The sequence below is a fragment of the Astyanax mexicanus genome, chromosome 5 (genome assembly GCF_023375975.1).
Source record: "Astyanax mexicanus isolate ESR-SI-001 chromosome 5, AstMex3_surface, whole genome shotgun sequence".
Taxonomy (NCBI): Eukaryota; Metazoa; Chordata; class Actinopteri; order Characiformes; family Acestrorhamphidae; genus Astyanax; species Astyanax mexicanus.
The window spans coordinates 51,256,256-51,282,762 of record NC_064412.1 but is presented as its reverse complement, the minus strand read 5'-3'; the positions used below and the strand labels follow the sequence as shown (position 1 = coordinate 51,282,762).

The following is a 26,507-nucleotide window of genomic DNA, read 5'->3' as shown; positions in this document are numbered from 1 at the left end:
TGTGTGCATGGTCAGGTTGAGTAAGAGTGTGTACTGTACTGTAGTAAGAGTGTGTATGAGTGTGTGTGAGTGTGTATGAGTGTGTATGAGTGTGTGTGAGTGTGTATGAGTGTGTATGAGTGTGTATGAGTGTGTGTGAGTGTGTATGAGTGTGTATGAGTGTGTGTGAGTGTGTATGAGTGTGTATGAGTGTGTGTGAGTGTGTATGAGTGTGTGTGCAGCAGCTGTTGGTCCGTCTGCTCTGAGCCTTCGTTTCCCTCCGTCTCGTCTCCGCTGGGAAACAGCCGTGTCATCCCTCACTTCAAACACCACTGATTTATACCAGCTCTGAGGCCGGAGAGAGGGAACGGCAGACAAACGAACAGCTAAAGAAAAGACAGACAGACAGACAGACAGACAGACAGGGAGAGAGAAAGACAATCAGAAAAGAGTAAAGAAGCAAAAAAAAAATCAACCAAAAACGAACAAACTGTAAATCTCTGACCACAAATGGATTAAATTTGGTTAGAATTCTTAAAATAATTCAATCTCCAATTTGAGGCAGGCTGATTTAATTATTTTGGAAAGTTGTTCTTTCTCTGAACTTGAAGTATTTGATTGAAGAAGCATGTTAGAGAAATATCCTGAATACAAAAGATTCTATATAAATCATTCTTTATGAAACGATTCATCCAATTCTTGTAATATGATTAATTAAATTATGTAATATGAGTAAAAGAAACAAAAAAGAATGAAAAAACACAAAATACACAAATGATTTTTTCGGATGTCAAACACAAAGTTTTTAATGAAATAATTCAGTAAATTGTAAACCGATTTACCATGCATAGATTCAGTTTAATCTCCATCTTTTATCACTGCTTAGAAATGTAATGAATTGTTTGTTTATAAAGAGATATATCTTAAACTATTAGATTTAAGTTGATTTCTTTTTTAATAACCGGTTAGAATCACTGCAATAATGATTCAATGCTTTTTTTTATATTCAGTTTGATCTACTTTTTAGTAAAGTTTAGAATCATTGTTAAAATGTCTTAAATGCTCAAATTATTTTTTATAAAATAATTATATAAATTACATGCTATAAAGAAAATCTTCTTTCAGAAATGATTCACATCGTCGTCATAAAAAGCTGAAGTTGTCAAATTGAATTGATTCAGTTTTACTTAGTACATGATTCAAACACTGATGTACTGTTGTAACTTCTATAGTACTGGAATAAAGATGTTAAAAAATATGCATTGAATATTCTACCACAGTTAGTTCCGACCCTGCAATGTGATTGGCTGAGAGGCGTTTTATGAGTGACATTATCAGCTGGTAATGCACTGTAACCGAAGCTCTCCATGTATTACTCCGCCACATACAGGTAACCTAGCAACGATGCAGCGCTTACAAGCCAAACAGTGCCGCTACAAACAGAGCAGCAATGGAACTATTTTAACATTTTACTCGCGGAGTGTTTACAACCAAACAGATCGTATTTTCTCGTCCTTTTTAACAACGATAATAGAACTGTTAAATAGTCGCAATAATACACTTGAGGTTCATGCTATAGCGTGTAATATTGGCACTATCTGCACTCCTACACAAAAAAATTGCCAAAGAATATAAGAACATGACCCTCACTGCTTCATATCCCACTGTACCACCTTGTTACTGATGACAGGATGAGTTCTGATCTGTCCCCAGAAGAGCCTGGTGTCCTCCCTGACCTGAGAGTGTGTACTCTCTCTTCATCTGATCAAACACACACTACTCCCCGCTGCTGCAGTGAAGGATGCGTCCCTGTCTGTGTGTGTGCTCCACTTCAATAGCTGCTTGTCCCTGAACCCGAACAGAACCCTGGATTTATGGCCCATGCGTACACACACACACCTGCTAACACACTTGGGCACGGAACAAAAGCTTGCTCAGTCTGAAGAGGCTGTTAAATGTTATGGCAGTGGTTGTATTTTTCTCTCATGCTCACAAACTGCTAGTACACTATCCTTATTGTAAGAAGAATTAGAGAAGAAGCCCCGCCCACAGAGGGAAATGTATTGTTTGTTAAAGCTGATGTCAGTAAGTTTGGATTAAGGGTCCTCTCTGGTGAGAATGGGTAATTGCACCGAGCATGCGGAAGAATGTCCAGTCAAAAAGAGAGAGAGAGAGAGAGAGAGAGAGAGAGAGAGAGCTCAGTCAGAAGTCACTCAGTCATTTCAACTACACACTTTGTTTTTACTATGAGTGATTGAGCTACTGAGCTCTGAGTAGTTTCCCCTTCTGAGGTCTCCATTGCTCCACCAGCTGCTCGCGTTCAGTAAAACCGAGCTGGATCCTCTTTCAGAGGCTGTACGTGTGGCGTAAATACATACAGATGCGTGACACGACCAGAAGAACACCCCAGTTTTTAAAATATACGTATTAGGCTTAGCAGGAATGGTCGATCCAGCACACTGATACCATTAATTACAATATTTTGTCTCTTCTCCACTCAGAAATGCTTCTGATTTCAGTTTAGAAACAAAATAATGTGCAATGCCACTTTAAATATTTGCTAATATAGCCAAAATTATTGTAATTGTATTATGTTCACTGCAAATAGCTGTAATGACTTCCATATTTACATAAAGCAGTGTACACTATATGCTATACTATATCAAAAGTATTGGGACACCTCCTAAATTATTGTTTCTTCTGAAATCAAGATAATTGAAAAGAGTTTAACCTGTTTTAGTAGGAGTTACTGTCTCTACTGTCCAGAGACTTTGTACTTTCTACTAGTAGAAGTGGGGATTTGCTTGCATTTGGCAACAAGAGTAAGGTCAAGATGATCTTATATGGTACAGTATGTAGTTTATAATATACTATATACTAGTGCAGTGTGTAGTACTATGTTTGGTACAGTATTGAGTTTATAGTATATATTAGTGCAGTATATAGTATACTGTATGTCACAGTATGTAGTTTATAGTATATACTAGTGCAGTACATAGTATCGCGCATGGTACTGTATGCAGTTTATAGTGTTCACAATTACTTATTGGTACACTGTGTAGTGTATGGTATCCTTCATGGTATACTATGTACTTTTTAGTATATATAGTATATAAGTTTGTAAGTATTTAAGCACAGTATGTAGTTTATAGTATATACTGTATAGAACATATAGGACATTGTATACAGTACTATATTTTACTGATATATTAAATATATCCTTATATATTAAGATACCAAACGTAGCCTGAATTATCAACGACTAAGGGAAAAAAAAAAAAAAAGCTTGTGTTTGGCTCCTGACTTCAAACAACTCAGAAACACATGAACTCTCTGTTTTCATGCTTCGACTGGAAGCTTTACTACTTCCCCCCAGCGGAGTGCGGCCCACCCCCTCCTTTCCTCCTTTCTTTTCCTCTGTCCATCAATTTCATCCATCCTCTATTGTCTCTTCCTCCCGTACCTCTCTGGCTTCCTCACGCTCGGCGCTGACAGCTTTACAGCCCCTCAGTGAGACCCTGATGAAGCTGTATTTTACCCTGAGCCAAATAAATTTAACAGTCTCTGCCCCCCATCAAAGAGCACCTTCACTTCCTGTGTTTGTTGCCCGTCGCATTACTGCGAGCCACTTTTGTAGAGCATAAAAGAGAAAACAGAGCAGGAGATGCATTGATTTAAAGTTTTGACACGTCTATTCTGAGGGGTTTTGCTTTATTTAGGCAATTTTCTACATTGTGAATGACAGTGACAATGATGAGTTCAAAACTGTGCCACACAACAAATGAAATTATGTGAAATTATGAAATATAATAAGGGTTATTTCAGATTCGTCAAATTAGCTCTTCTGTTTATCTTCTTCATGTACTGTGTATATAGGTTTACAAAACATAGTATACTGTGTATATATATACTTGTAAACCATGCAGTATACTGTATATATACTGGTACAGCAGTATACAGTATACTGTAGTATACTTTATATACTGCTACATGTAGTTTACTGTATATAAACTTGTACAACATGTAGTGTACTGTATATATATTGCTACAACATGTAGCATCCTTTATATATATACTGCTACAAAATGTAGTGTACTCTATATATACTGCTATAACATGTAGTACTGTATATATACTGGTATAGCATGTAGTATACTGTATATATACTGATAAAGCATGTAGGAAAATATATATACTTGTATAACATGTAATATACTGTATATATACTTGTATAGCATGTAGTATACTGTATATATACTTGTATAACATGTAGTATACTGTATGTATGTATGTATATATATATATATATATATATATATATATATATATATATATATATATATATATATATATATATATACTTGTATAGCATGTAATATACTGTATATATACTTGTATAGCATGTAGTATACTGTATATATACTGCTCAACACGTACTATACTGTATATATACTTGTATAGAATGTAGTATACTGTATATATACTGCTACAACTTGTAGTATACTGTATATATATATATATATATATATATATATATATATATATATATATATATATATATATATACTGCTACAACACGTAGTATACTGTATATATATACTGTTACAACATGTAGTGTACTGTTTATATACTGCTTTAACATATTCAATATTATATCCATTATATGCTATACTCACAAACAGTTTGTACAGTATGTGGTATATAGGGTATATACAAGTCCAGTATGGAATATACTGAATAGTAAAGTAGATAGTTTACAGAATATACTGCTACAGTTCACAAACACGGCAAAAAGAAAAGAAAAGAACACATGTAATACTGTGAGTATTAGACAGGCTTGGTGGAGTAATCCCTGCTCTATATTAGAACTGGGGTTTTACTCTTGCTGGTTTATACAGATCCAAGATGCCCATCCTGAACTAATGACCCTGTACCTCCCCCACCTTACTGACCACCCCCACCTCCACAATCCCCTCCAGACAGGGATCACTCTGCATTTTTCCACTTGCTTTCATAGACAGATACTCCTGTAGTGCATTATTACAATAAGCATAATAAAAGCACATGAACTATTTGTCCAAAAGTTTGTGGACGGATAAATGTGGGAGTTAATACGATATATAGTACAGAAACGTATAGTACACGGAAAACTCTCAAGCTTATCTACACAGACGTATACAGGGAATGACACGTGAGCATATGTGTGTGTGTGTGTGTATGTGGACGAAGGGGAAGGCTCTGTTTGTTTCTCTTCGGAAACGGCTGCGTGGGATTGTGGGAATATCAGATTTTTTTTTCCTAGTTGGCATTTGGCAAGTGATGTCATTTCCTGTGCCTGGCTCTTGGCCCGTGGCCAAGTGTGTAGTGCACTGAAATGTGATTCTTGGAGCTAGCTGTGTTTAGTTGTGTTTAAAGTGAGCGGTTGTCGTTGTTTAGAGTTTCTATATACGTTTCCGTTCCTTTTTTACGACCCACTTTCACGTTTCTCAACATAGTGTAATGTTTGTCCTTTGAATCACTCACTCTGCTCAAACACCAGCACTGTAGGGTTAGGCTAGTCTGTGTGAAGACATGCAAAAGTTTGGGTATATACTGTACTATATTTTCAAAAGTATTGGGACACCTGTTCATTCATTGTTTTTTAATCAATTGTACTAAAAAATAGTTTATCTTGCTTTTTTAAAGGAACTTCTTACTGTCCAGGCTATGAGGCATTTTGATAGGTATTAAGAGGATTTTATGGCATTTAGTGATGAGGAGTATTACTGCATTCAGGATGTTGGATGCGGTTCACTTGTGGTGAGAACGTGATCTGGTCTCGATATAACCCAGCTATCAAATATACTACATTTAAATTGAGCTAAACTGCTGATAAGGTGCAGTTTGGTCTAGTTTATTAAGCAGATAATATACTGCTATAAACAAATGCTGTCTCTGCTGCTCATGGTGTTTACACATGCAGGCTGTGCTTCGTTCACAGTTCGCAGCCGCGCTACTTAATTTTTACTACATGTGCTCTGCACATCCCATAGGCACTGGAACACTGAATCTTCTCGCTATATTTACTTTTTTGCTCTTGTACCAGACAGCTCTGACCAATCAGTGGAGACAGTGTGCTCGCATGGTTTATTGGTGTGCATTTTGGTGCTTTTAGATTTTCATGCCTGTGTGAAACTAAACCAAACAGAGGGAGAAAACGCTCCAAATAAACAAACTCATCAACTAATCCAGACCATAAAAACCATTTACAGGTGTGAAAATGCTCTTTTAAACTCAACAAATTAAGTTCAAATTCAGAAATCTTTACAACCAAGCTAAGATGTTTACAATAAATTAAAAAATTGTTTCCTTTATCCAATTTATCATGCATTACTTATTCCAGCGCAACACGTTGGCTTAATTTCCTCTCAAACATACAAGTATATACTATTTTTTAAACTGACACCACTAGTATAAGTATAATTGCATTTTACATTAATTACATTCATTCTTTTATTTACATTTAAATGTACACTAAATGTCCAAAACTTGCGACCTAAAAAGAGAAAGTGTGATTAATCGATGTTAAGCACAGAATATTGCTGTGATTAATCGGATTCATTTTTTAAATCGATTGACACCACCAAATATATATATCTTAATATCCTAAATGAATAATACATATACATACACTAAATAAAAACACAAAATTTAAACAAAGTCAACATAATGTGCAACAACGAGGTCTGCATGAGGTCTCTCTCTATGTTGGTGCAGTTTGTGGTGCAGGATGCAGGACAGGTTTTCTTTTGATGACTATTTTGTGACGGTCATATTTGTGCACATACATTTACTGGAAGTGTATGTCTGTATGTGTGTGTGTGCGTGTGTGTGTGTGAGGCCTTTCTGGTTTCATCACCTCACATAGGAATTCCCTTACTGAACTCTTTCACTCTCACACTGAGCAGAAGTCTCAGAAGGGTGTCAGTTTTTACTTTTACTCTCAACACACTCACACACACACTCACACACACACTCACACACACAAGCGCACAAACAGGAAAGTAATACGTCAGTGAGCATCTCTCAGGATGAGCTCAGCTGAGCAATAAACAGACACGTGTACACACACACTCACTGCGTTTCCTGTTATCTCTGGGTTTTTTTCACGTAGCCGCATTACTGAAGCTGATGCTATTAGTTCTTGCTTCTCAGAGTTTCATCACAGTTTTGTTTGTGTGAGAATTTGGCGTATTCGTGGTAAAGAGTCAGATTTGTAGTTTATGTGTAAACCCTAATGAACAGAAGGCTTCTTGCGATGCTTTAGCCAAAAGCTAACAAGTAGCAGAACCTCATGTGCTGCTAATTAGCATTGTGCAAGTTGCATGCTTGAATCATTACGCCCTGGTTTCAAACTTCAGACAATGGAAAAGTTAAAAAGATAGTTCACCTTAAATGCACTACAAACACTAGCCACATTTTCTTCAGTAGTTTTACCAAAGTGTGGTTTTCAAGTCCAAAAGCCCACCTGAATGTCCAAACCAAGGTGCCAATGTTTACATATATTTTGTCTAGTTGGATTTTTGTTTTGCAGTGTGAGCACACTACAGAACAGTACTACTGTCATTATCCCCTACGTGGGCTACGTGCGCTCGGAGGAAAGGGCAGCGAATCGGTTCTGATACACCAGCTCACAGATGCCTTGTGCTGATCGACATCACCCTAGGAGTGATGAGGGGAGAGAACACCATCTACCTACTCAGAGAAAACAAGGCCAACTGTGCTCTCTCAGGGTTCAGGCAGCTGATGGCAAGCTGCATGACTGGGATTCGAATCTGCGATCTCCCGATCATAGTGGCAACACGTTAGACAGCCGGACCTTCAGCAGAAGTTTGTGATATAACATTTTATAATACAAATATGCAGGATTGAAATAAAATGATACTGGGTAGGAATGCAGTGAAACCGAACACAATAAAACATTTGGCCAAAGGTTGAATAAGAAACACATTTTTTTTGCATGTTTTCAATAATTTTGCTACTTCTTTCATCATTGCATATATTTATTTGCCTAAATGTATTTGTGCTGTTCAGTCTGTTCACTTAATTTCGGTTGCTGAATATATCTGTGCATCCCTCTGGTAGATAAGTGATGGAAAATGAAGCGCTGCCACTATGAACGGGAGGTTGCAGGTTCGAACCCCCACTCATTCAGCTTTGCCATCAAGCTGCCGGCGTTAGAGGGAGCAAAATTGGCCCTGCTCCCTCTGGGTAGGTAGATGGCGCTCTCTCCCCTCATCACTCCTATGGTGATGTCTGCAGCACAGGGCGTCTGTGAGCTGATGTACCGGAGCCGAGCCGCTGTGCTTTTCTCCAACTGCATCAGCAGCAGCTCGAAAAGAAACGGTGGCTGACTTCACATGTATCGGAGGAGGCATGTGTTAGTCTTCACCCTCCTGGTGTGTTGGGGCATCATTAGTGATAGGGGGAGTCCTAATGAGTGGGTTGGGTAATTGGCCGTGTAAATTGGGGAGAAAATGGGAAAAAAAAGCAGGAACTCTTTTACTCTTGATTTCAGAAGAAACAGTAAATTAGCAGGTGTCAACTACATTTGAAGTGTGTGTGTGTGTGTGTGTGTGTGTGTGTGTGTGTGGTTTTGGTTTGCCGCTCAGGGTCTGTAAAACAGGTGCATGTAGGTGGTAGTGACACACTTTCCTGTGTTCAGAAACGGATATTTGGTAACACACTGTTACCAGAAAAGTCATCTATGCAACCTCCCCACCACCCCTACTATCTCCACTGAGCTTCTGGAACTTTCAAAACTTTCATCTCCAACCAAACCCTCTCTGTTGGATTAAAGTGATAGTACAGCATTCTTAAATCTAATCTGCAGCTTCTTAAATAGGGTAAAAGAAAGTCTCCTTTTCCCAAGTTCTAAAAAACACAAATTTGTCATAACACTGTGCTTCCATTACCTTCTGTTCTGTAGAAGTAAAGCAAAAATGGTAGCCATGTTGTCAAATTTGCAACCAGTAAAGACCAGAGACAGAACCACTCAATTAGTAGAACCGTCCCCTTCCCCCAGACCAAGTGTCCCAGACCACCTTCATTGAGTTTACAGCTCAGCCTAAATGACCTCTGTTTACTGTGTTTAACACTGAGATGAAACAAAGCTACTATGGTACAATTTAACCTTCTTTTTTTATGGCAGAAAATACAGATGCGCCACTGACTCATGAAAACCCTGACAATAGTCAACAGTCAGCCACCCAATCCTATTTTGCGCTCAGTGTGCATACACCCCTGCTTGTTACACATACAAATAAACGCGTGATGCAGTGTGTAAATTCAGCTTTAACATCAAGAATAAACAGAATAAAGAATAAAATAACATTGTTGTTCCTGTAAATTACCTGCTGGCACACCTGCACAGCATGAACAGGCAGGTCAGTATCCTCTTCCGAGATGCGTAAAAGATCCGCGCTGTTAAAATATCAACGCGCCAAAGTAAGAGCGCATTTTCTGCGCTCTCACGATACCAAAGACACACCGCCCTAAATCCAATGCGCAATTGACCAGTGAAGTATAGATCACTAAAATAGGACCCTGAGGTTCTAAAAATGAATTTCCTGTGGAAAATATTTTTTTTTTCTGGAATTAGACACTGGAGATGGAAAAACAGGTTAAGCTACAGTTTATACTGCAACCAGCCAGCAGAGGTGCTAGACCTACGGTAGTTTCACTATTGAGAGACTTATGCAGTTTTGCAGCTTTTTATACTGGATGTTCCAGACCTTTTAATTGATGTTTTATAAATGTACCCCAGCTTTAGAGAATGCGGATAGATATTAAATTTAAAAAATGAAACGCTCAAGTGTGAAACACCATTATAAACAGTAGAAAAGCTTTTGCTCCATTCACCCATCAGCTTCTGTTATACACGTGTTCAGTAGACGCTGTTTTTATACTGTATAAAGTATATAATGTGCTAATTTTCTTTTTTTAAACCCCAGATGTCAGTAAATGTGTAGCAGCTGCTGTGTGAGTGTTTATTTAACAGGTTAGAGTCTCAGTCTGGTGTGCGTTTCAGCCTGTTGATGTTGAGTCTCTTGTAGCAGTGGTCTACTCTCTCTGTGGTCAACTAACTCTCTTTTTTCTCTTATGTCTTCTGGCGTTTTTATTTTTTTTTGTCTTTTATTTTGACTTACCTTTCACTTCTCGCTCATTTCTTTTTCTTTTTTTCCACCTGCCTTACATCTCCCTTTTTTTCATTGCCTTTCTTGTGTTCGCTGACATTTAATCTTCTATTTATTTCTCTGTTTTTACTCTCTCTTTCCTCTTTTTCTATCTCTCGTTTCAAATTTAGATTTTTTCATTCTTTTTTCATTATTTTATGCACCTTTTTAAGTGATCAAAACATGATGAACTCTATGTCTCTCTCTCTTTTTTCTCTTTTTCTCTTTCTGTGTATCTCTCCCTCTCTCCTGCACTCCCTCACAGACACAGACTCTTATGATTTTTCCAGATGTTCTGACAGAAATGTTCCGTTTGCTTCGAATCGCTTGTAAAATAAAAATACCATCATTTAATCCATTTATTCACTATCAGAGTGAGCGCACGTGTGCTGCTCCTCATAACTCGCTCTTATTTATCTTTAAACCTCCGTCTGACAGGCCGAGTGTTGGGCTTTAAACAGCGCACTGTGTGTAATTCACTCAACAATAGCTTTTGTTTTAGAAGAAATATTATCGTATCTCTGCAGCGCTGCGGTTTTTCCGTCATTGTTTCAGAGAAAATGTTACCTAACCAACAGTGGAGTGCTTTTACAAAGACGGCTTCTCTGGAAGTGTTTCAGTGTCTTTTACTCTTTTACTGAGGTCACTATACTAGGGATGCTCAGTGTTTTAAACGCTTGGTTTTTTGCTCAGCCTGGGAACAGAGCCGTGTGTTTGTTGCCGCTGATTTCGCTTCTGTTCTGTTTGCGGATTATAAAACAAATGCAGGGCTTCCTTCTATTATTGCAAAAGAAATTGTCTCTATTCTTTTCTCTACAGTGCACTTTATTGTCTGTGGACGCTTTTTCCCTCCTAGCAGTTAAATAAAGAAACAACATCACTGCCCAATAAGAGCCGTAATCTTTTGGCGGTCTTCCAAATTCTTTTTCTGTTCTTTTTTTTTTGCCTCAGATGGAGCTTGTTATTCTCAGCTCGGCTGCTCAGGGGAAAAAGTCAGTTTGAGCTCTCTCAGAGACGAGAGAGAGAGAGAAAAAGAGAGAGAAAGAGAGAGAGAGAGAGAGAGAGAGAGAGAGAGAGAGAGAGTTTTAAAAGTTTGGGAGGTTGGAGCAAGTTTATTCACAATTATAGCTTTACGATATTGGGCAAATTTGATATCGTATTGTTTTTTTTTCACTGATATATATCACAATATTAAACAATGCAAGACCCTTGACAGCCCCAGCCCCGCCCCCACCCACGCGCTGTCTCACGACAGAGACAGAGTTAGCCAAGCACTGAAAACTCGAGGGAAACAGCAAAACAACAATAATCAGGCATTTAAATGGCCTTTTAAAAGGCAAATAAAAGTGTTCTTCTGAGATTAAATCGTGGTTCCGGCTGTAACTGGAAATATCTGTGCAAAACTGTGCGGAACTGAGGTGCACAGCTTTCGACAGGCTGTTTGCCGCTGCTTAAAAGCACATGTAGGCCAAATGGAGGCCCCTCCCCCTCGCCCATCTCAGCAGCAGACAGAGACGGCGCTGCTCACTCAGACTTCTGTGTATCTATGTCTTGTGTCAAGAATCAGAACATTGCAACATGACGTGTTTGTTTTTATTGCCTTAGGTGATGTTGCACGTCCCGTGATGTGACTATCATGCATGCGCACATCACGTTGACGATGCTTAAACGTCTTATATCGTGCAGCCGTATCCATAATGCTAGCAAACCTTGCATCTGGGCTCCAAGGGGGCGGCGCTTAGTCATGATGCTAAAAGCAGACTTCAACAAGTTGGATCTTTAATACTAAACCTTGGGAGTTTGAAGCAGGTTAGCCACAATGCTAGTAGTCACACCTAGCAGCTAGGCCCAGCAGGGTTAGATCAGGATAGCCATGATGCTAACAGCCAGGAAGGAGAATTGGCTAAATGAGAAGCATGTCTTCTGTTCTGAGGTCTAGGAGCAGAAATGATCGTATAGTGCTTATAATATTATTAAAAAAACTTAATGTGCTCTGATTTAATGGTGCTTTAGAAATGTTGTATCGACATATAATCATATAAATAATAAAGCACAAATAAATACTGAATTGAACCAATTTGAAAAAAAAAGAGAGGTAGAGAGATAGAAAGAAAGATGGAAAAAGCAGGGAGGAGTAAAAGATACACCATTACATGTGGTGATTTAAGATTTGGAAGAAGCTTTTCAGCCATGGAAACCCTTTCCATGAAGCTCTCTACACTCTACTGTTCTTGATCTAATCTGAAGCTACATGAAGTTTGGAGGTGTGTAGTGATTGGTGTAGTGACTCTGCAGAAAGTTGGTGAACTATGCTCCTCAGTATCCGCTGACCCCGCTCTGTTATTTTACACTGACAGAGCACAGAGTCACTGTCGTTCCCAGTCTCTTCCACTGTGTTATAATATCACTGACAGTTGGCTATGGAATATTTAGTAGTGAGTAGTGAGGAAATTTCACGACTGGCCTTGTTGCACAGGTGCTGCATCCTATCACGGTACCACAGTGCTGGAGTTCACAGAGCTCCGGAGACCCATTCTTTCACTAATGTTTGTAGAAGCAGTCTGCATGACTAGGTGTTTGGTTTTAATCACATGTGGCCATAGAAGTGATTGGAGCTCAATTTTTTTAAATAGGTGAGCCAATAATTTGGCCAATATAGTGTAATTGGGAGAGAGATGAGAGAAGATGTTACAGACCTGTATCTTCAGAGAGAAGATATAGTTCCATTTAATACTGTTGGGATTGTTTATTTAGGTACTTAGGGCTGAAGTAAAGTGGTGATCATCCAACATCCTCACCTCACTCAGGGTCTTGTCGCTGAATGCAATCAAATCCTCACAGCAATGAGAATCTCCAGAATCTTGTAGGAAGCCTCACCTAAATAGTAGAGACAGTTACTCCAACAAAAGCAGGATAAACAATTTTTCATACCCTTGATTTTGGAAGAGAAACAATTTAAAGTACAGGTGTCCAATAGTTTTGTCCATACTGAGGACCTGGAGAGGAAAAGAGGGAGAGATAGAGAGAGAGAGAGAGAGAGAGATGACCTGTGTTAGAGTGAAAACAGACTGTGTATTTACTCGAGGGAGGAAGAGGAAGTGGAAGTGATGTCATGTGCGTGACACAGCAATAGTTTTGCTGTAGTTTTAGTATTATAGTTAATCATATAGTTATATTTACTAAGAAAAAAGCATAGTTTTTAATCACTCAGTGTCTTTTACACACATTAATATACTGTATGGTCTCTCTCTCTTTCTTTCTCTCTCCCTGGCGGCCCCTCCCTCCTTCTCCATTTCTCCTTTAATGCGTTCCAAATGTGTTGTGTGATCAGTGTTGTGGTGAGCTGGCGTGTGTTTGTTGCGGTTGGGCTGGACCGTGAGCGGGACTGACCTGTGGGGAAAACTCCGCCAAACACACTCCCGAGAGAGATTACCTTCTAATGGAAAAGAGCTGTGTGTGTGTGTGTGTGTGAGTGTGTGTGTGTGTGAAAGTGAATGAGTGAGTGAAAGTCATTGCGGTGGACATGGAGGAATGTTGGGACTGAATGGGGGTCAGTGTTTATCAGAAAGTCATCACTTTTCCTTCACTTCTTTTCTGCCCAGTTCCCCTGTGGTCGGACCCTCGGGGAGCAGCGGCTGTTTTTGTGTTAGATCTGGATCGGCGTCACAGTTCTGCTCTTACTGTAAATAAGTGGTCTGCAGATTTGTACGCATAGCCTTTGTGGTTGGTGCTTGATTACTTAAAGCAGCATTATGGGAGAATCGGCCATCTTGATTCTGGGCTCCCCCTGTAGTCGGGAAGTATGATTCCCACTTTTAGCCACTGATATAGAAAGGACAAGCTTTACACGTGCATTTCTGGACAACTTGAGAGTAGACCTGTGACAATAATTACATTATTGACTTATTGTTCAATAAATGGACCTCAATGGATCTTAATCATTTTAATAATACGTGATATCGTCTATTGTGTTTGTACTTACGAAATGCACTTACATACAGTATATTGTGACTGTGGCCATGGCCACTGTGACTCAGTAGTGCGTAAGAACAGAGAAACACAGACCCAGGAAGTGAATGAACTCAAAACGAATATTTATTAGGAAAAATGCCCCCCATCAACACATCAAAACTTAAATAAACAGTTTAACGGCCCAGTGTGACTCTAGTTGCTTAACCTTTCTCTCACCGTCTTTCGATGGCAGGGTATTTATGCTGGTCCAACATGGGCCAGCTGGGACAGACAGGGGCTGCACTTCATTGTGTGAAGGGGACCCATGGTTATTATTATATTAATGCTATTTACTAGTCTTAAAATGCTTCAATATCATTTATTGCAATAACTTTTGGCACAACGTATCATTCGCAAAAAAAAATTATTGTATTGCATGTGGACTGAGGTGGTAAAGTAATCTTAATAGATTTAACACTAAAATGACACAGAGTTAACACAGGATGTGCAGCATACTAACAGGCTATAGCATACTAGCAGGCTAATTTCTCATCCACAAACAGTTCCTTCAAGCGCCAATTCAGCACTCATATACATTTGACAGTGTTATGACTCAGAGTTGCCTGGATGCTCATTGTTTACATGACTGCGTATGTGTGCTTTTTTTTACGACAATTTATCCTGGCTCTGATTTTGGCCTGTGTTTGGCTCCACTGCAGAGGCCAGTACTTTCCTCCAGAATGCTGGTTCTTCTCAAGAAAGCTTCACTGGAATAATGATCATATTATGTTACAGTGTTAGCCAGGCGTTTAAATCTGGATCTGCATCAGTTTGTTTAATATTGGTCTGCTTGGCACTTAAAGAGAAACCGAAATGAAAGTGACCGTGTTTACCCTGTTAGATCATGTCCGTGATCATCTTACTGTAACTGAATAGATATAGTATATGGTTTTGCCACCTGTTTAATATATGTTATTCTTGAAGCCATTAGAGGCATTACTGTATTAAAATATAGTTATTGAGCTATTTCATTGGGATAAAAACACTCATACAGTAGAAACAGCAGCTGCATGTGTTTCTTTGATGGTGCTGTTCCACACTGCGCTCTGCAGCGCCTCTAGTGGTGTGGCAGTATGAGAGAAATGCATACTAGTTACAGTTCTAGTTACCCCTACCCCCGAAGCTTCCTTTTGAAAATCACTCTTTTTACAGAGCCTGGTGACGTGTAAGCAGTTTTTTTTATCAATATAAACACAGCATCATTTTTTTTTTATTCATTTAATCCATTAAAATATGGATAAAATATGAAATATATGAAATATTCCACTAGCTGACTAGTCATCATTTTAATATCAAATCCTAAAGCAAAAGGAAACTTTTGCTGGCAACCAATGTGTCCAATCAAATTTTCAGATTTCAGTGTTCAACTTTAGTCACAAGATAGCACCTTAGTAGCAAATCAATTCACATACATCTGTCCTGTGACTTTTGGAACGTCAGTTAGTATAGAAGGCCAGGAGCAGCTGCTGGTGGGGTCCAGCCTCCATTCCTCAGCCCTATAACTTAATATCTCAGTCGGTTTACATTGTTTTCCATGTATTTTACACATCTGTGAATAATGGATACCAGCCTGGAGATGTAATTAATACAGCTGGCAGCGTAAGGGGTTAATCAGTCCGTGCTCACTCTGGTAATCGGACACACTCACTCTTATATAAACTCTCTCTCTCTGTCTTCTTTTCTTTTCTCTGAAGCTTAATGTGTGTTTTCAGCTCTTGCAGACATAACGCAGACGTATGGGCTTTTCTGTCTGAGCCTGGCAGGCTTCTCCTGCTATTTTGGCCTGCAGGGGCTGCTGGGTAGAACATTAATGCCCCATGAATGAGTGTTAGAGCTGTGTGTTTAAGATCCATAACTATGTAACTACTTGATAAACATACGCTCACACAAAAATGCTTTCGGATCATTTACAGTATATTCTATATATAATGTTTGCTATATTTACTACAATATTACAGGGACACCTGTTCACTGGATAAAAGTAGGCCTTTTGTTGTTCTATTTTATGGGTCTGACTGAACCTTGCAATGAGTATATATATATATATATATATATATATATATGATGAGTAAAAGTTATGAACATTAAAAAGGTAGAGATGAAGGGCTCAGAATGCTAAGTGTTGCCAGTAAGATTGAAAGATCGCTGGTTCGAATCCTGTTCATGTAGCTTGCCATCAGCTGCCAGAGCCCTGAGAAAGCACAATTGGCCTTGCGCTCCCTGGGAGAGTAGATGGCGCTCTTTCCTCTCATCACTCCAAAGAGGGATGTTGATCAGCACAAGGCTGCATCTGTGAGCTGATGTATTGGAACCGAGTCGCTGCGCTTTCCTCCGAGCATTACTAGTGAGAGATTCTGTCAACAACAAATTGCACTTTTATTAAGTTTTCAACATTGAGAGTTTGTCAATTACAAATTGTGCTTTCCATAGGTTCTACACCTACTCACACCCTACCCCCCTATTCCTCTTTACACTTATATCATTATTGAAGATAGTTGATGGCCATCTACTCTGCTCTACTCAACATTGCCTCCTTTGTTTATAAGTCATTTATATGATAATGTGAAATCCCAAACAAGGTGACGACCATCTGATAACCATCAACCCCCAATGATGACACCCCCACATATCCTCCATAAACCCTTACCCTTTCTCCCCCTGCTGTGTTCAAAGCAGTTTCTACTGTATGTAAAGTCCTGCTGAAATGTCTTAGTTCAGTTCAGAAAAGTCTTGTTCAGTTGAGTCTCGGTCTAGTCTAGTTCAGACACAGACAGTAACAGACAGACAAGTCACATGGACTAGTCAGGCGGACACAGAGGGAGCAACGACCAACTAAGCTGTGCCCATGTAGATTTTCTGTCTGCACGAGAATAAACTCAAGTCATCTCTCAAGCTGTCTCCTGAGTCCTGATTCTGACTCCTGATTCCTGAAAGCCGAATTTCTAACACGAGTGATAAGGAGAGTATTAATGAGTGGGTTGGGTAGTTGGTCTTGTCAATTGGGGAGAAAATGGGATAAAATAGAAGATTAGACAATTAGAAGATCATAGGATGTTATATTAAGAGGAGAAATGGATTCAGGTGTGTCGAAGAAAAAAAAAATTGTAGATCAGCTACACTATATGAACAATAGTATTAAGACATACATTAGTTCATTGCTTCCTCCGAAATCAATAGTATTTAGTGTATTTATTGTAGTATTAGAGCTTTGCTGTGAGTATTTGATTGCATTTAGTAACAGGAAAAGTTAGTGAGGTCAGGATGTTGGATTTCCTCCTCAACTCATTCCGTCCAAAAGTATCTGATGGAGCTCTATCATTCCAGAGAACATGGTTTCACTGCTCCACAGCTCAAATTGGGGGGGGGGGGAAGCAGTTGTGGTGGAGAACAAATGAAATAAACATTCTGTTTTTGATCAGCCACAAAACCTCCTGCTCCCCTGTTGACCCGAAATTTGTGTGTGTGTATGTGTGTATGTGTGTGTGTTTTGCTTTTGGACAAGCAGTGACTAATAAAATGATTCTGGTTTATACAGAATCAGAATTACAAACTCTTTGGAAGTAAAAAATCTCCCAAACAAGAATGTTTAGTCCATCTATCTGGCTATAAAACACATTCAAAAGCTCATTTAGAAACTCATCAAATATGTTCTACCTACTGACCATGCTTTAGCTTTTGGCTAACATGCTAGTCTAGACTTTATAATGCAGCTTCAATAAACCAATACAGGCTACTGTGCATCATAGACATAGTATAGCAAAAGGTGAGACTCCATCTAATGAAAGAAATCATCCTGTCATCAACTATCAAGGAGTAATCCAGCTCAGAAAAACAACAAAAACAAGCAAATTCCACTTGTTACTAGGAATGTCATTCCAAATTAAATCACATTGGAGCCATTCGGTGCATGTGCACTAGTGTGATCCATCAATTGTTTTTCAAAATAATTCTGTTTATTATTATTCTGTTCATGTTTTAGGGTAAATACCATCATCCCGCTATATTTTTTATTATGGTTGTCATACCATGAAAACCTCATAACCTCTAGTGCTCACTACCATTAATCCCATCCTGTCTCAATGTTAATGACTTCACTGACCCTGCTGTAACTGCAGTCTTTGCTGTGAGAGTGGTATACTATCTTAAAGTAAAGTTGTGAGAGTTTAAGAGAGGGTAAATCCAGCCATGTATGGAGAGAGAGAGAAAGAGAGAAAGAGAGAGAAAATAAGGGGAGTAAAGTGACAGCAGGGGTTAAAGAGGAGGACGAATGTGTTGCCAGATCCTCTCTAATGAACTACATGAGTGTGTATACAGTACGGGAGTGGGAGACTCCCTCCTCCTTCATCTCCTCTCCGCCCCGACTCTTTACATCACTCTCCGTTACAGAGCGCACTCAGGCTTTATCAAATAATGACATGGGAGTTCTGAGAGAACAGAGCGGCTCTCTGTTTGTGCTTATGGAACGCCGTCACTAAGGGCTATTATCTTATCACAGCTCCAGATAACCCACCCGCTGCCTTTTCTGTTCTCCTTCAGACTATTTGGAGCAGAAATGACTTCACAGGGCTTTCTCTGCAGCGGCTGTGTGCGTTCCAGTGGGCGATAAGCTCTGACCTGGGCACACAGTACGGCGGACCCACTGCATACCTCAAATTCTGCAGTTATTGCAACAAAAAACGTCAAATTTCAATTTACTCAATATCTGCCCTGTTTCAAATACACTGACATTTGACATGTCATTGCGACAGGAACTAGTAATGTGTCCCCTGAGCACAAAAATGCTTTTTTTACTTCACTACTGTACTTAAGTACTAAAATACTGTATTTGTATCTACTGGAGTATTATTTTTACTTCACTACTGTACTTAAGTACTAAAATACTGTATTTGTATCTACTGGAGTATTATTTTTACTTCACTACTGTACTTAAATACTAAAATACTGTATTTGTATCTACTGGAGTATTATTTTTACTTCACTACTGTACTTAAGTACTAAAATAGTATTTTAGTATTTTTTTGTATTTTTTATTTTTTGCACAAACAAAAAAACAACAGCATACACATACTGCAAATGGCTATAAAATACAACAGGAACTAGTAATGTGTCCCCTGACCAGAGATGTATAGTGACAAAGCACAAAAATGCTGTATCTGTATTTACTGGAGTATTATTTCTTTACTTCACTACTGTACTTAAGTACTAAAATGCTGTATCTGTATCTACTGGAGTATTATTTCTTTACTTCACTACTGTACTTAAGTACTAAAATACTGTATCTGTATCTACTGGAGTATTATTTTTACTTCACTACTGTACTTAAGTACTAAAATGCTGTATCTGTCTCTACTGGAGTGTTATTTCTTTACTTCACTACTGTACTTAAGTACTAAAATACTGTATCTGTATCTACTGGAGTATTATTTTTACTTCACTACTGTACTTAAGTACTAAAATAGTATTTTAGTATTTTTTTGTATTTTTTATTTTTGCACAAACAAAAAAACAACAGCATACACATACTGCAAGTGGCTATAAAATACATGTCATTGCAACAGGAACTAGAAATGTGTCCCCTGACCAGAGATGTATAGTGACAAAGCACAAAAATGCTGTATCTGTATTTACTGGAATATTTTTTTTTACTTCACTACTGTACTTAAGTACTAAAATGCTGTATCTGTATCTACTGGAGTATTATTTTTACTTCACTACTGTACTTAAGTACTAAAATACTGTATCTGTATCTACTGGAGTATTATTTTTTTACTTCCCTACTGTACTTAAATACTAAAATGCTGTATCTGTATTTACTGAAACATTACAAAAAAACATGGGTTCCTCTGAAAATGAAAATGTTTGAGGCCCACAACATGTCACTACATATTAAAAAAAAATCTATTTACAAATATATGAAAATGTTCAAACATATATTTTGCCTTAATGCACTACAATTATTTGAAATCCATTTTGAAATGACATAATATTAAAAAAAAAAATCTCACATATGAAGAAGTACAAGCCCTGTATGATACTGTTCTGTATGATTGGTTTATCATGTCCATTATCCCAATAATATAAATTCTGAAATACATTTTAGTGTATGAAATGCTATGTTTTGGAGCAAAATGTATTTGAAATCTATTTAAATTGTACTAAAATAAATGTTTGTATTTCTGTTTTGTACATATTAAAATATAGTGGATGTTCAGACAGTGTATACTTGTTAAAATCTGTATATGTGTTAAAATTGTGTGTTTTTTCTTTTTTTCTGTCTCAGGTCCACTGTCTCGTAGCCCGTGTGAGCTGTTGCCGGTGGGTGCGGGTCACCCGGTCCAGGCTCTGCTGAAGAGCTACACGGCTCAGTCCGGCTGTGCCAGCCGAGGATCCGCCAGCCTCCCTCAGGAGATCCATATAATTAACCTGCGCAGCGGCGCTGAGGGAACCGGAGACAAGCCGGCAGAGGTAAGAGGACTGTTCCAATTCAGTAATGTCAAAATAAAAGTCACTATGTCAAAACTGATACAAGCAAACTTTGATTGACCGTGTCAGAAAATTAAAGAGTAAATTATTTAGATTAAAAAGTATATCTAAATAAAAGTCACTAATATGAACAGAACTTGTTAAAATGAGTCATTAATACAAATACATTATTAGACAAAATATTGTGATTAAAAGTGAGCGAACAGAAGGTCAAAATAAAAGCCACTAATACAAAAACTAATCAAAAATACAAACTGAAAGCTAGAAGTACTGTAATCTGTTTCCAAGTCTAAAATGTCAATATAAAAGTCACTAGGACAAATGAAGAAACTGATCGTGTTAAAATAAAAGTCAGTAAGTCAGAAAGGTAAACAGACAGACCATGTCAAAATTAAATTAATTAGGATGAATGAACAAACTGTGTCAAAATAAAAGACGTCATAAATGTCAAATGCTGTTGTAGACCTATCAGTCTCAGAAAGTTAAAACTAATCATCAAAACAACAACCAATTGTTATACTGATACAGTATTTGCCCCTAAATCTAATCTAACTAATCTAAGTTGTGTCACCCTTGGCGGCATCAACTGTAATCAAGCTGTTTTAATTATTGTTTTCTTTTGTGACCTCCTGGATGAGTTGTCCATGCCCTTACGGAATATTTTTGGTCGGCCAAGTAGTACTGTCAGTACTGTAATCTGTTTCAGTCCATGAGTTTTATGATCCGTGCAATGCTCTTCTACTGTAAAATGTTGCAGAATAGATTTGTTGGTTATTAACTTGCTGTTATGAAATGAACAGGGAACATTAGCTGGATCCTGGTTATAGGTTGAGCTGTAAGTGGAAAGGGATGCTGTATAACCAGCGGGCGTCTCTCCAGCTCTCCGGCGAGTCGGCGGGGGGGCAGTGGGGGGGAACCCGTTGTGGCTATCAGATTAATTGATGTTGTAATGGTTGGACGGCCTCTCTGGCCCCGTGTCGAGCTCAATTCTGAAGAAACAGCTTCATTTTAGTGTTTACTTTGTCTTTGTTTAGCGGGGTGTGCAATCTGAGCACACACACACATATACACACACACACGCGCACATTACACACACATTCTAATACACATGCATAATTACAGTATACCTCAGCAGTGGTCCCATTTGGATGAGATCAGCCACTTATTAAGTAGTGTTTCAGTACAGTATATCCACTGAGCACATTTACACACACTCAAAAAATTCTTACATTAAAATAAGCACCAAAAATCTGACTCTAAAAAAGAGAGCTGGATTTTATCTCAGTAATCAGGTGCATTTATACTCTTAACCTGAGTATTTTCAGTTTCCTCTGTGTATGTATACTCTTACCTGGAGTATTCTCAGATTTCGCAGTGTGTTTATACTCTGAAATGGAGTATTCTCCAAATTCTCAGTGGATTTATACTCTTTACTGGAGTATTCTCAGATATCTTTGTGTATTTATATTCTTAACTAGAGTATTCTCAGTTTTCCCAGTGCATTTATACTCTTAAGAAAAGTAATCTCACATTTCTCAGTGCATTTATACTCTTATTATCAGATCTCACTGCATGTATATTTTTTACCTGAGTATTCTCAGATTTCTTTGTGTATTTATACTCTTAAATGGAGTATTCTCAGAATTATCTTTGTATTTATACTCCTAAATTGAGTGTTCTCTTAAGTGTTTATACTCTTTACTTGAGTATACTTGAATTTCTCAATGCACTTACACTCATAAATGGAGTATTCTCACGTTTCTGTCTATTTATACTCTTTATCTTAGTATTCCTGCATTTCCCAGTGCATGTATACTCTTAAATAGAGTATTCTCAGATTTCTCAGTGCATTTATACTCTTAACTGGAGTATTATTAGAATTATCTCTGTATTTATACTCTTAAATAAAGTATTCTCAGATTTCTTATTTTTATGTATCTGTCTATTTATACTATTTAGCTGAGTATTCCTGGATTTATCAGTTCACTTATACTCTTAAATAGATCATTTTCATAATTCTCAGTGTATCTTTTAAAACTTTTTACTTGAGTATTCTTGGATTTCTCAGTACGTGTATACTGGAGTATTCTCTGATTTTTTTTAGTGCATTTACACACACACACACACACACAGCACTGCTGGGGTGATCCCTAATGGCTGAGTTGTCTGGAGCTCAATTCTATTAGTGAGCAATGAGCCTGGAGAGGAAAAAGTATTGGGTGGAAAAAAAGAGCGACAGTCCATCAGCTTTTCAGTCCACACACGTCCCAAGAAAAACAGCACTGGGCCCCGAGTTGGGGGGGTGGTAGTGTTTTGGTGGTTTTGTCCAGAGAGAGGAGTAAGACTGTGCGAGAGAAAGAGGGAGAGAGAGAGAGAGAGAGAGAGAGGAAGAAAGAGGAGGAGGAGGAGGAGGAAAGAAGTGGAGTATATCTTGGCTAAATAGCCGCAGTTGTTGAGCGCTATCAGCCGTGCGTATCGAGGAGGGCTTTTTATGTGCTGTAGCTCTGGGGGTCCGGCACTATTGAAATACAATAGCCATCCCAGCCCACGAGCACAGCCAGAGCTTTAATACTGTCTCAGTACTTCTGAACAGAGGTCTTTCTGCACTAGCAGACCCATATCACGCACATGAGCTGAAGCAGACTAAAGCTCTGGATTGGCAGTGGTGGATTAAGCACACAAACACTAGTTCAAAAGTAATTGGACAAACTGTAATTATATACAACACTGAGTAAAGAAAGTACACAAACCGTGAGTTTGAGTTAGAGAGATGCTGTAGAAGTAGAAATCCTCCCTTTAGAAACTCACTTGAATAAAAGTACAAAAGCAATGGTCACGAGTAAAAGCACCATGATTCATTTTAGGCCTGATGTCTGATTATAATTATTATAACAAGGCTCTTAATTAGTCATCTTATTTAAGGTGAAACAACTCTAGTCTTTTTTTAATCCCATTTTCTCCCTAATATACATGTCCAATTACCCAACAAACTCTTTAGGATTTCCCCTTATCACTAGTGATGCCCCATCACCAAGAGGATAAAGACTAGCACATGCCTCCTTAGACACATGTAAAGTCAGACAGTGTGAAACAGCCTTAAAAGTCTCTACTGTCCAAGAAAAGGCTTTTTTAAACTCAATTAAAAAAAAAATCATAGTGATTTATTATTTTATTATTTTTTTATTGTATTACAGCAAATTACAAGAGCATCCACTGATCAATACTGGGGGCTTTATACTAAGGATAAAGGATACTGAACAAAATTGACAACTATCAAAGAGTTTTTCTCAGGTTTTTAATAATTTTGCCACGTTTTTCCATTATTGTATTAAAAAGCCTAAATTTATTTTACTGTTTAAAGAAAAAGCTACTACAAAACTATAGTTTTAATAATATCAATTGATAAACATCCCATTGTAAACCTATAGTCATCAGTATGGAGTCGGTCCCCCTTTTGCATCCCTAACAACAGATGTGGAGATCTGTCACTGTATTGCATTAAACAGCCTACATTTATTTTATTCATCAAAGAAAAAGATATTACTAAACTACAGTTTAAAAAAAAATCTTGCAGTCACATCTTACACCTACAGAAGCTTTAGTGACATCCCATTGTAAACCCATGGTCATCACTGTGGAGTCGCTCCCCCTTTTACATCCCTAACAACAGGTGTGGAGATCTATCGCTGTATTGCAATAAACAGCCTAAATTTATTTTACTCTTCAAAGAAAACGTTATTACAAAACTATAGTTAAAAACAATAACAATTGGTAAGCATCCCATTGTAAGCCCATGGTCATCAGTGTGGAGTCGCTCCCCCTTTTGCATCCCTAACAACGGGTGTGGAGATCTATCGCTGTATTGCATTAAACAGCCTAAATTTATTTTACTCTTCAAAGAAAAAGCTATTACGAAACTACAGTTTAAAAATATGTATTGATAAAAATGTCTTTTTACTCATTTATCTGAGCACAGAAAATGCATTTTTTTGCTATTTTCAGACAAACTATTTCAGTTGGCAATAATTATGTAGAACAGCTCTTTTTGTGCATTTGCACATCTGTGCTATTTGATTTGAAGTTTAATGTTTCATAAAATGCTCATTTAAGGCAACCAAAAAGTGGAAGCCGCTCAAAGCAAGCATGGGAACATGCAGCCTGCGACAGACAGATCAGATAATTGCTGAAGACTTCAGCCTGTAAAACAAAAGCAGAGACAACTATCTGACCTATCTGAGCCGTCTGATCTCAGATAGAGAGAAGGTTCTCCTGCAGGAACGAGGGCAGGAGAAAACACAGTCGACAGACCATCAGTCTTCCTGTGAGTCTTATCAAGCTAACAGGGAATTAAAGTGTTTATGACATAATAAAAAAATGACTTTTCAGCCAAAAACATCCCACTTGTTGTTCAGCAGGTCAGATTAATGTTATTATGGCTTAAGCAAGCAGTATTAAAGGTATTAAAGTGTTTATTGAACAGTAAAAGGGCTTGCACGGCACAATTTTTGCTTGGTAGGGCTGTTTATCAGACCATATTTTTATGAGTCACTGTGAAGGGTTAGTGGTGGGGGTGTTATGATGGGTTGAAAGGTCCAGTAGAGTTTAATAGAGATACAGATTTTCATTGCTAGAAAGATAACACAGTAACTATTCACATATAGAAAGTACTGGGACAGAAACACCTTAAACTTACAAAAGCTTTAATGACATCCCACACACTAAGAAAAGTAAGTACAGATTTGTACTTAAAAGGGTACAAAGCTTGTCGCTGGGGCTGTACCTTTTATTGAGGTACAAAAAAGTACCTTTCAGTGAAAGTCCTTTTTTGTACCCATGTTTTTTGTGCCAGTAAAGATTATAAAAACTATAAACATTATGATCAACTAAATATGGCTCAAAAACTTGATGATCCACAATTGTCTGGCTTTCAAATAGAAAAATGTGCAATTAAAATATATATTGTTTATTAGTACAGTGATACAGAATACTGAATGTACCCTTTGGCTGGTTAAATGGTACAAATTTGTACTTATTGCTGTTAGAAATTACTTTGTACTTCAGAGGGAACAAATCTGACCCTGTAAAGACCAATATTGTACCTTTGAGGGTACAATTATGAAGAGTGTACCTTTGAGTACAAAAAAGTACTCATATCGTACCTCTGTTTTTTAGAGTGCATTTTAAACCCATAGTCATTAGTGTTAAGTCTGTCCCTCTTTTGCATCTCTAGCAACAATTGTGAACATCAGTGTGACCATTGATGTCTCAACTTAAATTCACACTGGTGAACAGCAAAAGTTATTAATACCATGTTAATTTATCCAATATCAAATATAAATGAAGCCTGTGGAGAATCGTGCAAATAGGGTTGGTATATTTTAATTTGGTTTGATATATTAATAAGTAATATATAAGGTACAACTAAGCAATAGAACACGAGATGGAGTGTTTTATCGCGAATAACATCATGATAATAATTACGTTTTTCTACAAAATGAATAAAGAAAATAAAAGACCCTCAAAAATATATAAAAGTATAATGAATAAGCTTTAATGTGGACTTTGCCTGCCATCAAAAAGTAGTTCCACAACAAATTAACTGTAAGAGAACTGTAACTACAATACAGAGTATGGCTTATACGTTAGCTTGAAATCAAAATTAGGAATTAAGGGGGTTAAGGGTAAACGTTAGGACTGTGAAATAATGCTAAAACTCTCCTCTCCTGCTCCGCGGAGTCGTCTTTAAATGAAAGCTGCGCTTTAACAAGCATTTCTGCCTGTTTGCTGGGTGGTGTTGGTTGGCTAGCTGCGCCTGCAGGA

General features: G+C 37.9%; 1 protein-coding gene across 2 annotated transcripts in view; it reads left to right on the top strand.

Annotated features, from left to right (window-relative positions):
• The window catches only part of tgfbr3 (transforming growth factor, beta receptor III), a 178,589-nt gene that overhangs the window by 43,684 nt on the left and 108,398 nt on the right, over window positions 1–26,507 (top strand). For both annotated transcript variants that reach the window (XM_022675431.2, XM_022675429.2), the window contains exon 3: window positions 20,485–20,669. In XM_022675431.2, coding sequence (XP_022531152.2) covers window positions 20,485–20,669 — 185 coding nt within the window. The remainder of the gene's footprint in view (window positions 1–20,484; window positions 20,670–26,507) is intronic.